The sequence below is a fragment of the Elgaria multicarinata genome, chromosome 1 (genome assembly GCF_023053635.1).
Source record: "Elgaria multicarinata webbii isolate HBS135686 ecotype San Diego chromosome 1, rElgMul1.1.pri, whole genome shotgun sequence".
NCBI lineage: Eukaryota > Metazoa > Chordata > Lepidosauria > Squamata > Anguidae > Elgaria > Elgaria multicarinata.
In genome coordinates, this window is record NC_086171.1 from 90,054,357 (window position 1) to 90,067,493 (window position 13,137).

The 13,137-nt window shown below is 40.8% G+C and overlaps 1 protein-coding gene across 3 annotated transcripts in view; it reads left to right on the forward strand.

Annotated features, from left to right (window-relative positions):
- Positions 1-13,137, forward strand: part of LOC134402374 (charged multivesicular body protein 3) — a 52,401-nt gene that overhangs the window by 19,239 nt on the left and 20,025 nt on the right. Inside the window, exon 5 of one of the 3 annotated variants that reach the window (XM_063131795.1) lies at positions 794-2,808. The exons of 1 other annotated variant lie outside the window; for it this stretch is intronic. In XM_063131795.1, the coding sequence (XP_062987865.1) occupies positions 794-2,318 (1,525 nt within the window). In that variant the 3' untranslated portion in view covers positions 2,319-2,808. Of the gene's footprint in view, positions 1-793; positions 2,809-9,079; positions 9,168-13,137 lie in introns of those variants that run through there. One more of the 3 variants, XM_063131803.1, reaches the window with a different exon arrangement.

Here is a 13,137-nt window from a genome sequence, read left to right on the forward strand (position 1 = left end):
TCCAGAAATTGGAAGATTCAAGTGGATTATGATATAGAAAATTGGTATAAAGAAATATGGGATATTGCTATAAATGATAAATTAACATGTAATATTAGAGTTAGAAGGGGAATAATAAAAAATAACGATTTTGAAAATTGTTCTTAGAATATGTATTATTAAAAGGGGGAGGAAGAACACCTCCAGAGGATTCAATGCAATTTTGGAAAGCAGAATGAGATCCCGGTGGTTGGGTGCACTTGTTATTAATGTGAGTTAGTTTAAGAAGTATAATGTATAGTTAGAATTGAAGATGAATATGTTTATTTTTTATGTATGTATATGATTTATTACTTGTAGCTATAGAAAAATCAATAAAAATTATTTAAAAAAACTGTAAAGTTATAACCAACAGTTCAATATATATTAGAAAAACTGGACCTGTAGGTGTTCTCCAAAACTCAGGAACAATTATATTTGGGGGGCAGGCTGAGTGCTTTCCTAATAACAGTAGAGAGGAAGACAGGATTTTTGCTACTTCTACAGATACTGCACACAAATTTATTTATTTATTTATTTATTTAATTACATTTATATACCGCCCCACAGCCGAAGCTCTCTGGGCGGTTTACAACATTTAAAAATAGTAAACATTAAAAGTATACAAGTATAAAATGGTTCTGAGTTTAAGCTGAGATGGGTAAATAATTGAATATATAAATTTCTATGGATTCTGGAATATTTAAGTTCAGTGAGACAAATGGTATCTGAAGACTATTTAAAATATTGATTTAACTTAATGTTTTCTTTTTAGATACTGCAGGAGAAGAGGTTGGGTAAGGTCGACATTAATTATGTCAGTTCCACAGACTACTACGTCCAAAGGGAAAGTGATGCTTAAAGAATATGGTGGACGAAAAATTGAGACGGAGCATATTTTCAAATGGATAACAGCCCACGCAGCTTCTCGGATCAAAACGATCTTCAAGTCAGAACACTTGAAAGAAGAATGGAATAAAAGTTATCAGTATAGGGTGAAAATATACCTGTTTGCTAAATTAGACCAGCCTCCTGCTTTTTTCTCTGCACTAAGTGTAAAGTTTACTGGCAGAGTTGAGTTTATTTTTGTGAATGTAGAAAACTGGGACAACGAAAGTCATATAGCAGAGATGGGCGTATATAAGATGCCATCCTACATACTTAGAACTCCTGAAGGAATTTACAGGTATGGGAATAAGACCGGTGAATTTATTTCCTTACGTGCCATGGACTCCTTCTTGCGTTCCTTGCAACCTGAAGTTAACGATTTATTTGTTTTAAGTCTAGTCTTAGTTAACTTAATGGCTTGGATGGACCTATTTATCACCCAGGGTGCTACTATAAAACGCTTTGTTGTACTTATAAGTACTTTAGGGACGTACAATTCTCTCTTAATTATTTCTTGGCTACCAGTATTGGGTTTTTTGCAGTTACCTTATTTAGACAGTTTCTATGAATATAGTCTCAAACTGTTCCGATATTCTAATACAACTACCCTGGCTTCATGGGTAAGAGCTGACTGGATGTTCTACTCTTCGCACCCTGCCTTGTTTCTCAGCACATATCTGGGTCACGGCTTATTAATAGATTATTTTGAGAAAAAAAGGCGGCACAATAACAACAGTGATGAGGTAAATGCCAATAACCTAGAGTGGCTATCAAGCCTTTGGGACTGGTACACTAGCTATCTATTCCACCCAATCACTTCATTTCAGCACTTTCCCTTTGAATCTGATTGGGATGAAGATCCAGATCTGTTCCTTGAGCGCTTAGCTTTCCCTGATTTGTGGCTTCACCCTCTGATACCAACTGATTACATAAAAAACTTACCTATGTGGCGATTTAAATGTCTTGGTGAGCATTCTGAAGAGGAAATGATGGAAATCTCTCAAAGTGAAAGTGACTCAGATAGTGAATGCAAAGATATCCTAAATAGTGGCAAAGAGGTATCTGAGGATGAGCAGAATCCCTGTGAAGGAGAACCTTGGTGCAACCCTGAGACCTGTTCATGTGCCAAAGCCAGGTCATATGGATCATACAGTGCTATGGAAGATATGGAGCCTGCTTGGTCAGCTTGGCCTTCTGGTATGTTGCACTGTACAGAATGTGTTGTGTGTCTAGAGAATTTCCAAAATGGATGCCTCTTAATGGGCTTACCGTGTGGCCATGTCTTTCACCAGAATTGCATTGTGATGTGGCTAGTCGAAGGGCGGCATTGCTGCCCAGTTTGTAGGTGGGCCTCTTACAAGAAAAAGAAGCCATGTACACATCATCAGCTTTTGTCAAACAGTCCATTGTAACTCTGTACTAATAATGTCCTTTGTAATCTTCCTACATATTTACTGCTTGCCATGTAAATGTTAGTCACAAACAGACCCTGTGGTTTGAAGTTTTAGTTTAAATGTTAGTGCAGTGAAGTAAAATAAACATGATGCTAACGTTGATGACAGAATCATTTGGTTGCCTTGTATGTTGAAATAATGAATACATATCGTACAATTTCATCTTTCCTTTACAACATTTGGAAGGTCAAAACTTAACATTTGTTTTTGGTTTGCTTTTTTGCAAGCCCAGAAGTCAAACATTTGTCAACGAAAGCATATTTCGACAAATGTTTAACAGGATAGGATATGGGTGAACGTGGAAATTTTAACAGAAATAATTGTTTTATTTAAATGTTTCTTCTTTTAGAGTTTGCTCAGCACACCTTTGTTGAATAATGTATGGTCTGTGAGAATACGTTTAAAAACAAATCCATGAAAATAAATTATTTTAAAAGAAAATGAACAATTTGTCATATTAATCATTCTAATAATATTTGTGTGTGTGTGCTTCTGTCTTGTCTCCCACTCAAAAATATTTCTATTTACTGTGTTTATGTCCTGTCTTTGCTACAAGAAATTTGTAACATCTTAAAATTTCTCAGGCAGAATCAATCCATTTACTAGCATCTCCCTGACCTTTGCATATGTCACTCTTAAAACATGTTTTATTGATGGTGCTTTATTCATACAAAATAAATATGAAGCTTCATCAGCCACTTTGTTTAAAAATTTCTATCCTGCCTAACTAGTCAGTTGGGCTCTTAGGGTGACTTACAAAGAACATCAATACAATAAAAGATTTTTTAAAAACAGTTTTTTAAAACATCGACTTGTAAAAACATCCGGATAACCAAATCAAACAGAGCAAAAGGCAATCAAATCTGAAGTATTCCATATTAAAGGCCCTCAAAAAAAAGGAGGAAAAAAGACCTTCACTAACGTCCTGAAAATGAGTCAACTAAGCAGGCCTTTTGTAGGAGAGATTTCCAGATACGACCACCAAAAAGACCCTAAATCCAGCAGCTGCTATATGTATCTCAGTGAGAAGGTACAGCAGGGCCTCTTCTTGAAGAACTTAAAGGCACATGTACATATACATACATGAGTTAAATGAGTCTTAATCTTCTAGAATTGCAGATTGCCAAATGGGTCCAGTTAGATATTTATTGTATTTCTATACCATCCAATAGTTGAAGCTTTCTGAGCAGTTTACAAAAATCCCAAAGTATTATATTTATATCCCACCTTTTTGCCAATACTGGGACTCAAGGCAGCTTTACAAATTAAAACATGTACAGTTAAAACAGAGATATAAAAAAGTTTAAAAAATATATAAACATGCTGCAATGTTAAAACATTTAAAAACATATAAAATACAATTTTTTAAAAAAAAATCCAAGGCAGAGGTCCAGACTATTTCCCAAAGGCCTACTGGAACAAAAAAGTTTTTGCCTGCCTCCAGGAGTATAGCAAGGAGGGATCCAGTCTAGCTTCCCTGAAAAGGGAGTTCCAAAGTCCTGGGGCATCCACCAAGAAGGCCCTCTTCTGCATTCCCACCAGGCGTGTCTGTGATGGTGGTGGGACCAGGAGAAGGGCCTCCCCTGAAGTTCTCAGAAGACAGGCAAGCTCATAAGGGAGAATACAGTCTTTCAGATAAACTGGACCCAAACTGTATAGGTCATAACCAGCACTTTGAATTGTGCCTAGAAGCCAGTGGAGCTGTTTTAACAGGGGATTTGTATGTTCCCTTACAAGCCCCAGTCAACAATCTGGCTGCAGCTCTTTGAACCAGGTGTTCTGAACACTCATCAATGGCAACTCCACATAGAGCAGTGGTTCCCAATTGGGGATCCATATAACCCACCCAGGAGGTCCGTGGCACCATTCACATATTCACCATTCATTTCTGGAGTCAACTGACGACAAATTCTTACCAGAAGTAAAATATACCATCACTGAGCACCTGCGTGATTTAGCGACTAGCTTCAGAGATTACTTCCCTGCACCTAATCCTGAAAAGTCATGGATAAGGAATCCTTTTGAATGTGGTGATGTACAACTAACAACTCTATCTGCGGAAGAGCAAGATGCACTTGTTGACGTGACTTGTGATGGTTCATTGAAATCATTTTTCAAAGAATACAGGCTGGACCAATTCCGGGTGAAGGTTTTTCCTGATTATAAGAAGTTAGGTGAAAAAGCTTTGAAACATCTAGTTCCCTTTTGTTCCACATATCTTTGTGAACAAACATTTTTTACACTTTGTTATACGAAGAACAAGCATAGAAATTGGCTCGATGTTGATCCAGATTTGAGATTAAAAGTAGGAAATATTGAACCAGATGTGGAAGGGATTGTTTAGGACAAAAAGAGGCATGATTTCTCCCATCACATTTAGGTTTAGTAGCTGCTAGACAAGTCATAATTTGTTCAATTGTAAACTAGATGTTTGTAAAATTAAATTTGTCTTTATATTCGTAACTCAATCATTGTCATTTTTGCGTGGTAATATCACAAATTGTATGGTCTGTTTTTTAGAATACCTAAAATCCTTTGCTTACTAAGGGCTACCCCTTATTTTCTCCAAAAAAATTGCTTCGCACAGGTAACTACCATAGAGATAACAATTTTTTCAAAAGTAGGGGGTCCATGGCTTGGCATTTGAAAAACAAGGGTTCCGCGGTACTTAGCTCATTGGGAACCACTGACATAGAGCATGTTACAATAATACAAACAGGATGTAACAAAGGCATGTGTCACTGTGGCCAGGTCAGACATCTCTAGAAATGGGCAAAGCTGGCTTTAACTGGCTTTAACTGGCTGCTTTTATGAGCCAGGAAGTGCTTATAGTAAGGTCATAAAGCAGTGGTCAAATTTCTGGAGTATTCAAAAGGGATTTTTTGAAATGGAAGTTCAGAATCATTATGAAGGTAGATCTAGTTCTTAAGTTTCTGACTGACTACGTGGACCACTTATATCAGAGATTAACTTTCTTTCATTATTGGTTCATACTACACTATAAGGAAGGAAGCCTACTTTTGCTGGTCTCAAATTTCCATAACTATGTGAGGCATCCTTTCAGTTCCCTTGTGTCTTGGACCCATCCAAATTAGGTGATTGAATATGCTCTATAAAACTTATGCTCTCTCCAAATAACTTTTGTATAACGAACTCTGCACATTCTCTGAAACCCAGGTAAAGCATAGCTAAGTTATATTGAGTTTATTTTATTATACAAGATTGTCCATAAGATTCTGTAAGATTTGGCTTTGGAAGAATAAAACCAAAGCTCCTTTTTACTTTTTCCTAGAGCTGGGCTTAAGGAAAGGGTCCTTTTCTGGAGGGCTTAGATCTAATGCCACCCTCCTCCCCCCTCACAACACAGGCTCTAATCTAAGCTGTGTTAGGACATTGTAATATGAGTAGTGGAAGTGAAGTTAAAGACAACAGCCAGTCCTACAACCAAAGCTTTATTCATACTGCCAGTACACCCCGCACATGAGGCTTAGACGTGTTGCTTTGAATAGTTTCCCCCAGGGAGCCTATTATCCTTAACTTCTATTCCATTACTCATGTTACATCTTCCCTATTTTACAAATACACTTATTGATTGATTGGTTGGTTGATTGCATTTTTATACCGCCCAATCGCCGAAGCTCTGGACAGTTCACAAAAATTAAAACCATTAAAAGTATAAAACAAACAGTATAAAAGCACAACTAGAATAAAAGCAGCAGCAGTGCAGAAATAAAAATTTAAAACAGCAAAGTTAAAATGAACCTGACAGACTTAAAATGCTGAGAGAATAAAAAGGTCTACACCTGGTGTCTGAAAGAATGTAGTGTAGGTGCCAGGCGAACCTCCTTAGGGGGCTCATTCCACAGCTGGGGTGCCACAGCAGAACAGGCCCTCCTCCTAGTAGCCACCTGCCCCACTTCCCTTGGCAGGGACTCACGGAGAAGGACCCCTGAGAAGGACCTTAGGGTCTGGGTAGGTACATATGGGAGGAAGCGTTCCTTCAGATAGCCTGGCCCCAAGCCGTTTAGGACTTTAAATGATAATACCAGCACTTTGAATCGGGCCTGGACTTGGACTGGCAGCCAGTGAAGTTGGAAAAGGACTGGCATGAAAAGTCTGTATTGCGCAAAACGGGCCGTAACGGCAGCTTCCCAATGAGGCAAGTCAACCAAACTCACCATACGCACATTACTAGGTGGGACAGATATAAAAAGCTCCAAATGTTGCCCCGAAACCATGTTCCGATACCCATTCCAGGCAACCTCATTGGGAAGCTGCTGTTACGGCCCGTTTTGCGTAATATGGACTTTTGCCCAGAACAGGTATCGGAATGTGGTTTCGGGGCAACATTTGGAGCTTTTTGTATCTGTCCCACCTAGTAATGTGCGTCTGGTGAGTTTGGTTGACTTACCTCATTGGGAAGCTGCCATTACGGCCCGTTTTGTGCAATACGGACTTTTGCCCGGAACAGGTATCTGAACGTGGTTTGGGGGCAATTTTTGGAGCTTATTATTTCAGGATCACCTAGTAATGTGTGTCTGGTGAGTTTGGTTAACATACCTCACTTGGAAGCTGCTTTCCTAGCCCATTTTGCGCAATATGCACTATGCGCAGAACAGGTATCGGAATGCAGATTCTTTGGATGTTTTGTGGCTTATTGCATCCCTGTCATGGAGTTATGTACGACTGGTGGGTTTGGTTGATATCGCACATTCAGAAGTGGCCTTTCCAGCCATCCCATTCTGTTCTGGATGTCGTTTTGGGAGTTCTGAGGTTAATAGTGATATAATATTGCAATGGTTTTAGTCCTAAAATATTGTTCCCAAGTGTTGTTAACTCATGCCACTGTTTTTGGTATTTTTTTTTTTAATATAATGGGGTCGTTCCGGCCTGTTCCGTCTTTTGCACCATCCTCCACTTGTGTAAACATTTTCTCCTCAAGTCAAGAACACCACTACCTTCGTTTTTTAATGGTTTATTACTATTTTTTCCACTCTGCATAACCTACCTAGTCTACTTAGGAGTCTCCTCAGGTAGGGTGACCCTATGAAAAGGAGGACAGGGCTCCTGTATCTTTAACAGTTGCATAGAAAAGGGAATTTCAGCAGGTGTCATTTGTATATATGGAGAACCTGGTGAAATTCCCTCTTCATCACCACAGTTAAAGCTGCAGGAGCTATACTAGAGTGACCAGATTCAAAAGAGGGCAGGGGATCTGCACCTTTAACTGTGGTGATGAAGAGGGAATTTCACCAGATTCTCCATATATACAAATGACACCTGCTGAAATTCCCTTTTCAATCCAACCGTTAAAGATACAGGAGCCCTGTCCTTCTTTTAATATGGTCACCCTACCTCACGCCCACCTGTGTAATAGATAGGAGAGCCATGTTATTCGCATACAGCAGCATCTGCACTTTTCTGGAACCCATGGAAGGGGGGAAACAGTCACTAGCTGTTAAATCAGACAGTAGGCTGTTCACATAGAAGTTAAACAGAAAGGGGACTAATAGGCACCCCTGCCTGACACCTCTGAACCCTTTGCATGCAATTCGCAGTGCTTGCACAGTATAACACTGGTGTGATGAAGCTCTGAGATAGGGTGCCCCTATGAAAAAGAGGACAGGGCTCCTGTATCTTTAACAGTTGCATAGAAAAGGGAATTTCAGCAGGTGTCATTTGTATGCATGTTGCACCAGGTGAAATTCCAACTTCATCACCACAGTTAAAGCTGCAGGAGCTATACTGCAGCTATACCTTGACTAGATTTAAAAGCGGGCAGGGCTCCTGCAGCTTTAACTGTTGTATTGAAAAGGGAATTTCAGCAGGTGTCCTTTGTATATATGGGGAACCTGGTGAAATTCGCTCTTCATCTCAACAGTTAAAGCTGCAGGAGCCCTGCCCTCTTTTGTATTTGGTCACTGCAGCTTTAACTGTTGTGATGAAGAGGGGATTTCCCCAGCTTCCCCATATATACAAACGACACCTGCTGAAATTCCCTTTTCAGTGCAACTGTTAAAGATACAGGAGCCCTGTCCTCCTTTTCATAGGGTCACCCTAGCTGAGAGGAGCACAGAGCCTGGAGAAGGCTGAATTAATTACCCTATTTCTTCGATTCTAAGACTCACTTTTCCCCCATATAAACATCTCTAAAAATGGGGTGTGTCTTAGAATCGTGGGTGTGTCTTAGGTAGGGTGATCCTATGAAAAGGAGGACAGGGCTCCTGTATCTTTAACAGTTGCATAGAAAAGGGAATTTCAGCAGGGGTTATTTGCATGTCGCACCTGGTGAAATTTCCTCTTCATCACCACAGTTAAAGCTGCAGGAGCTATAGTGCAGCTGTACTGTGACCAGATTTAAAAGGGGGCAGGGCACCTGCAGGTTTAACTGTGGAGATGAAGAGGGAATTTCCCCAGGTTCTCCATATATACTAATGACACCTGCTGAAATCCCCTTTTCAATTCAACTGTTAAAGATACAGGAGCCCTGTCCTCCTTTCCATATGGTCACCCTATCTTAGGTGGTGGTGTTTTTCTCTCGGTGGTACTGAAATTAGTGTGCGTCTTACAATCGAAGAAATACGGTAATCAGATCGTGGCTCAAACGTTTTGCTCTTTCTGAAGCACCAAATAGGCGGCCGTTCTACTCTCCCCCCTCTCTATGGTTTTGCGCGACTTCCTGGTTTCCCTGGGAGAAAGAGACGGGCGTAACCCGGAAGCCGGAAGCCGGAAGCCGAGCCTGGTTAGTGCAGTTGCTCGGAAATGGGGTTGTTCGGGAAGACCCAAGAGAAGCCGCCCAAGGAGCTGGTAATGCCCGGTTGGAGTGAGGGTGGAGGCAGGAGCGGAGGGGCCTGGAGGAGCAGCCTGGAAACCCCGGCGGGTGGTGGTCGGATACGGGGGAAGGCCGGGCCGGGCGTTGCTTCTACTTGCGGTTCGGTTAGCAAACCCGCCGCCCGCTTTGCTGGGCAGAGAGGCATTGGCGCCCTCGTGGTGGGTTAGGCAATCCGGCAAAGAGGGGTGGCTGGGTGGGGGGTTAGTGTTTGGCTTACCTGTCCTTCCCCAGGGCGGATTTCGTGCATCCGAGGCACCGGAGTACTTGTCAAAGCAGTCGCCTGCACCGTTTCCTAAAACGGAGGCTCTGCCCCACCCCCCTCCTGCCACACAGCTGACGACTTCCCCTGATCAGATGCCAGTCAGTCAATTTTATTTATTTATTTATTACATTTTTATACTGCCCAATAGCCGAAGCTTTCTGGGCGGTTCACAAAAATTAAAACCATAATAACACAATAATTTATTGTGTTACCAGCAGTTAGCCATTATACACAAGTTATAAAAGAGAACAGTTTACAATAAAATAATAATTGAGCATCATAAAAGGGGTCACTACCCAAACCCTTCATGCATTGTGTAGAACGTATCTGCATAAACTTAACTAAACATTTCAACACTCTAAAAGAAACATATTTTTTTTGCATCTGATAACAAACTCTAGCATGTGATGAGGAGCCCGTCAGCGATTTTAGCAAAGGAGAAATGTATGTATTTCTAATATCATTATACATAGGACGTTCAAGCAAAACGTGAATGAAGTCTTCGATAGAGACTGCGTTACATCCACATGGTCTATCTTTAATTGGTAATCTCTTATATCGTCCTAGCTGAACTGCTAAAGGGAGAACATTTAGTCTTGCCTGTGTAAAGATTATCCTCAATTTAATGTTGGGTATATCCACCAGATAACTTGGTAGAGATAAATAAAATGGCATGAAAGGATTATAGAAAGGGTTAGTTTTACAGGACTTAAGCTCCTCCGACTGAGACTGCATCTCTGTATGCTTTAATCTTTGCAATAGCAGGGTTTTAGCTTTATCATGGCCTGGGATAAGAGAAAAGGTACTGAAAATCCCAGATTCATTACAGCCACTTGCATTCTATGCATCCATGAGTCTGAGCCCTCCTCGGCCAATGTCATCAGAAGAATCTCTGACAATTGTTGGAAGATGGATTTTAACCAAAAGAGCAGGGCTAATCTAAGAGCTTCCGCTCTAATTGGCATAATTCCTGCTTCTGCACACAGGAATGCCAACTTTGTAGAGCTGGGCACTACAGATGTAGATGATATGTGATCCAGTTCGCCAAAGCGCTTGTCTGACACCCTGCCAAGTGTTTACATGCACAATTTAACATGTAAAAAAAATAGTTGCTGTATTTTCAGAGCTTTCCAAACTTTTCATGTTGATGACACACTTTTTAGACCTGCATCATTTCGCGACACAGTAATTCAGTTTTACTAGCAAACCGGAGGTTAAAGTAGCCCCTTATAAGAGATACGGACACATACATAAATTGTAGTAATGAAACGTCTGAGGAGACAACATATCTCATGAAAACCTTTCATTTATATTTTTTTAAATATAAAAATATATTTGCAAGATAACATACATTTCCAAGACTTTTCACATTGAACCAATTTTGTCGAGCTGCGATTGAGCGGCGGTTGAGACAGTGTTCTATAAAAAACTGGACCCATGGAATTTCTTGAATGCGTCACTTCAGGTGCAGCCGCGTCACCGGAAGTGATGCGGAATCAGCTGTTTCAACCCGATTATGCACACTGCGCATGCGCAGTACCTGTATGATCCCTTGACCGTGGTGTGCATACACAGATATGATGGAAGGGGAATATACTAGTGCACCATACTAATCAGCACCTTTGCTGCATAAAAATGCATGCAAGTTGGTATTGCTTATTTCACAGAGACTCAGAGGTTTCTCGTTACGTTCCTGTGACACACCACACTGCAGCTGACACACTAATGTGTCACGACACACAGTTTGGAAAGCTCTGCACTAGGTGCTAGACATGGGTACCTGAGCTCAGCTTCTACACGGACTCAGAAATGACTATTTCAGCCAACATCTGCACTTGATGTGAAGTAAACTCCCCTTCCCACTTGACAAGATAATACAGATGACTAAGCTACCCTGAGTGAGAGAGAGCTCAGCTCCAGAGCACTTTGGTTATTTGTATGAGCTTTAAATCAGAACTGTTCATTCGTGCATTACTGAGTGGCACTTCAGGGTACGAACCAACTCCATGTTGCACTTGAGGTGACATCAGATGATGCAGAGGTTCTGCTTGCAGTATTCAATCTGTGATGGGTTTTTTGTGCCAGTCATAGTTGGATGTTGCAGTTATCATGTGACAAAAATAGTGCTGCTTACAATTTATATAGTCCATTTTAAGTGTTCAAAGTACTTCAAATCTCAGAAAACACCTATAATATAGGTTAGTATTATGTGAAATGACAGCCCTCCACTCCCACTCTGGGAAATGGGAACAATTGTGAAGGATAATACAGTACTTTGCAGATTAAAAGTGTTTATACACACGATGAGTGGTCCAATTGTGGTACATTAGCCAACATGCCACAGTGTGTTGTAGCAGCTAGAATGTTGGACTAGGACTGCAGGGGCCCAGATTCAATTTACCACTCAACCATGAAGCTGACTTGAAGTATGACCTCAAGTGAGGCGCTGTCTCTCAGTCTAACCTACCCAACAGAGTTTTGAGGATAAAATGGCTCAGAAATAAGCCATGTAATTATCTGATTGTTTTGGAGCAAGTAGCTCTACTTATTTCCATGCCAACCTTGTGCAAGCCAGGTACTGGAGCTTTCACATTACTAATTGCAAGGAACATGTGTGTGTGTGTAGGGGGGTCTTTTTAATGAGGCAAATCCTTCCTAGCAGCAAAACTCAGAAGTGAGACCCTAATCATCGTAGAATCATAGAATAGTAGAGTTGGAAGAGGCCTACAAGGCCATCGAGTCCAACCCCCTGCTCAGTGCAGGAATCCACTATGGAGATCACTTTCACAATATAAGATGGCTACCAGCTCAGATGGCTTTAAAAGTGGTTAGACAAATTTGTGTAGGAAACATTAAGCAATGGCTACTACTTGTGGAGGCTATATGCAACCTCTAGGTTACAGAGGCAGTATGCTTCTCCGTACCACTCGCTAGGGAGAAACGGTGGCAGAGGACTATTGCTTTCCAGAGCCTATTCTGAGAAATAAGGTGCTGGATTAGATGGATCTTTTGTATGATCCAGCAGGGCTGTTCTTATGTTCTTAATCTCAGAAACCAGAATATGAACATTGCCCAGAATATAAACATTGGACCACTGAAGTACCAAGTGAGGAGAAGTTGGATTTGCCAATCATCATCATCATCATATTTCTTACCCGCCTCTCCATTTTGATCGAGGCGGGGAACAACAGTAAATATAAAATACATAAAACTGAATTAAAACATAATATACATTGTTAAAACATCCTAAAAGCATCCTAAAATTCCACTGGATAGGCCTGCCGGAAGAGATCAGTCTTTATAGCTTTCTTGAATGCTAATAGACTGTTAAGTTGGCGAGTCTCCTCCAGCAGGTCATTCCACAGTCTGGGAGCAGCAGAAGAAATGGTCCTCTGAGTAATACCTGTCAGCCTAGTTTTGGATCGCTGAAGAAAGTTCTTCCCAGAGAACCTGAGTGTGTGGGGTGGATTGTAGAGGAGAAGGCGATCCTGCAGGTAGCCTGGACCCAAACCATGTAGGGCTTTAAAGGTGATAACCAACACTTCGCCCGGAAACTAAACTAAATTTAAAACCACTAAAAGTATAAAAACAACAATATCCATTTAAAACAACCATTCTCAGGTCAGTTATAAAATCAGCATATGCTGTTAAATATCAGAACCAAGCCTGAATGTATCTTCTTT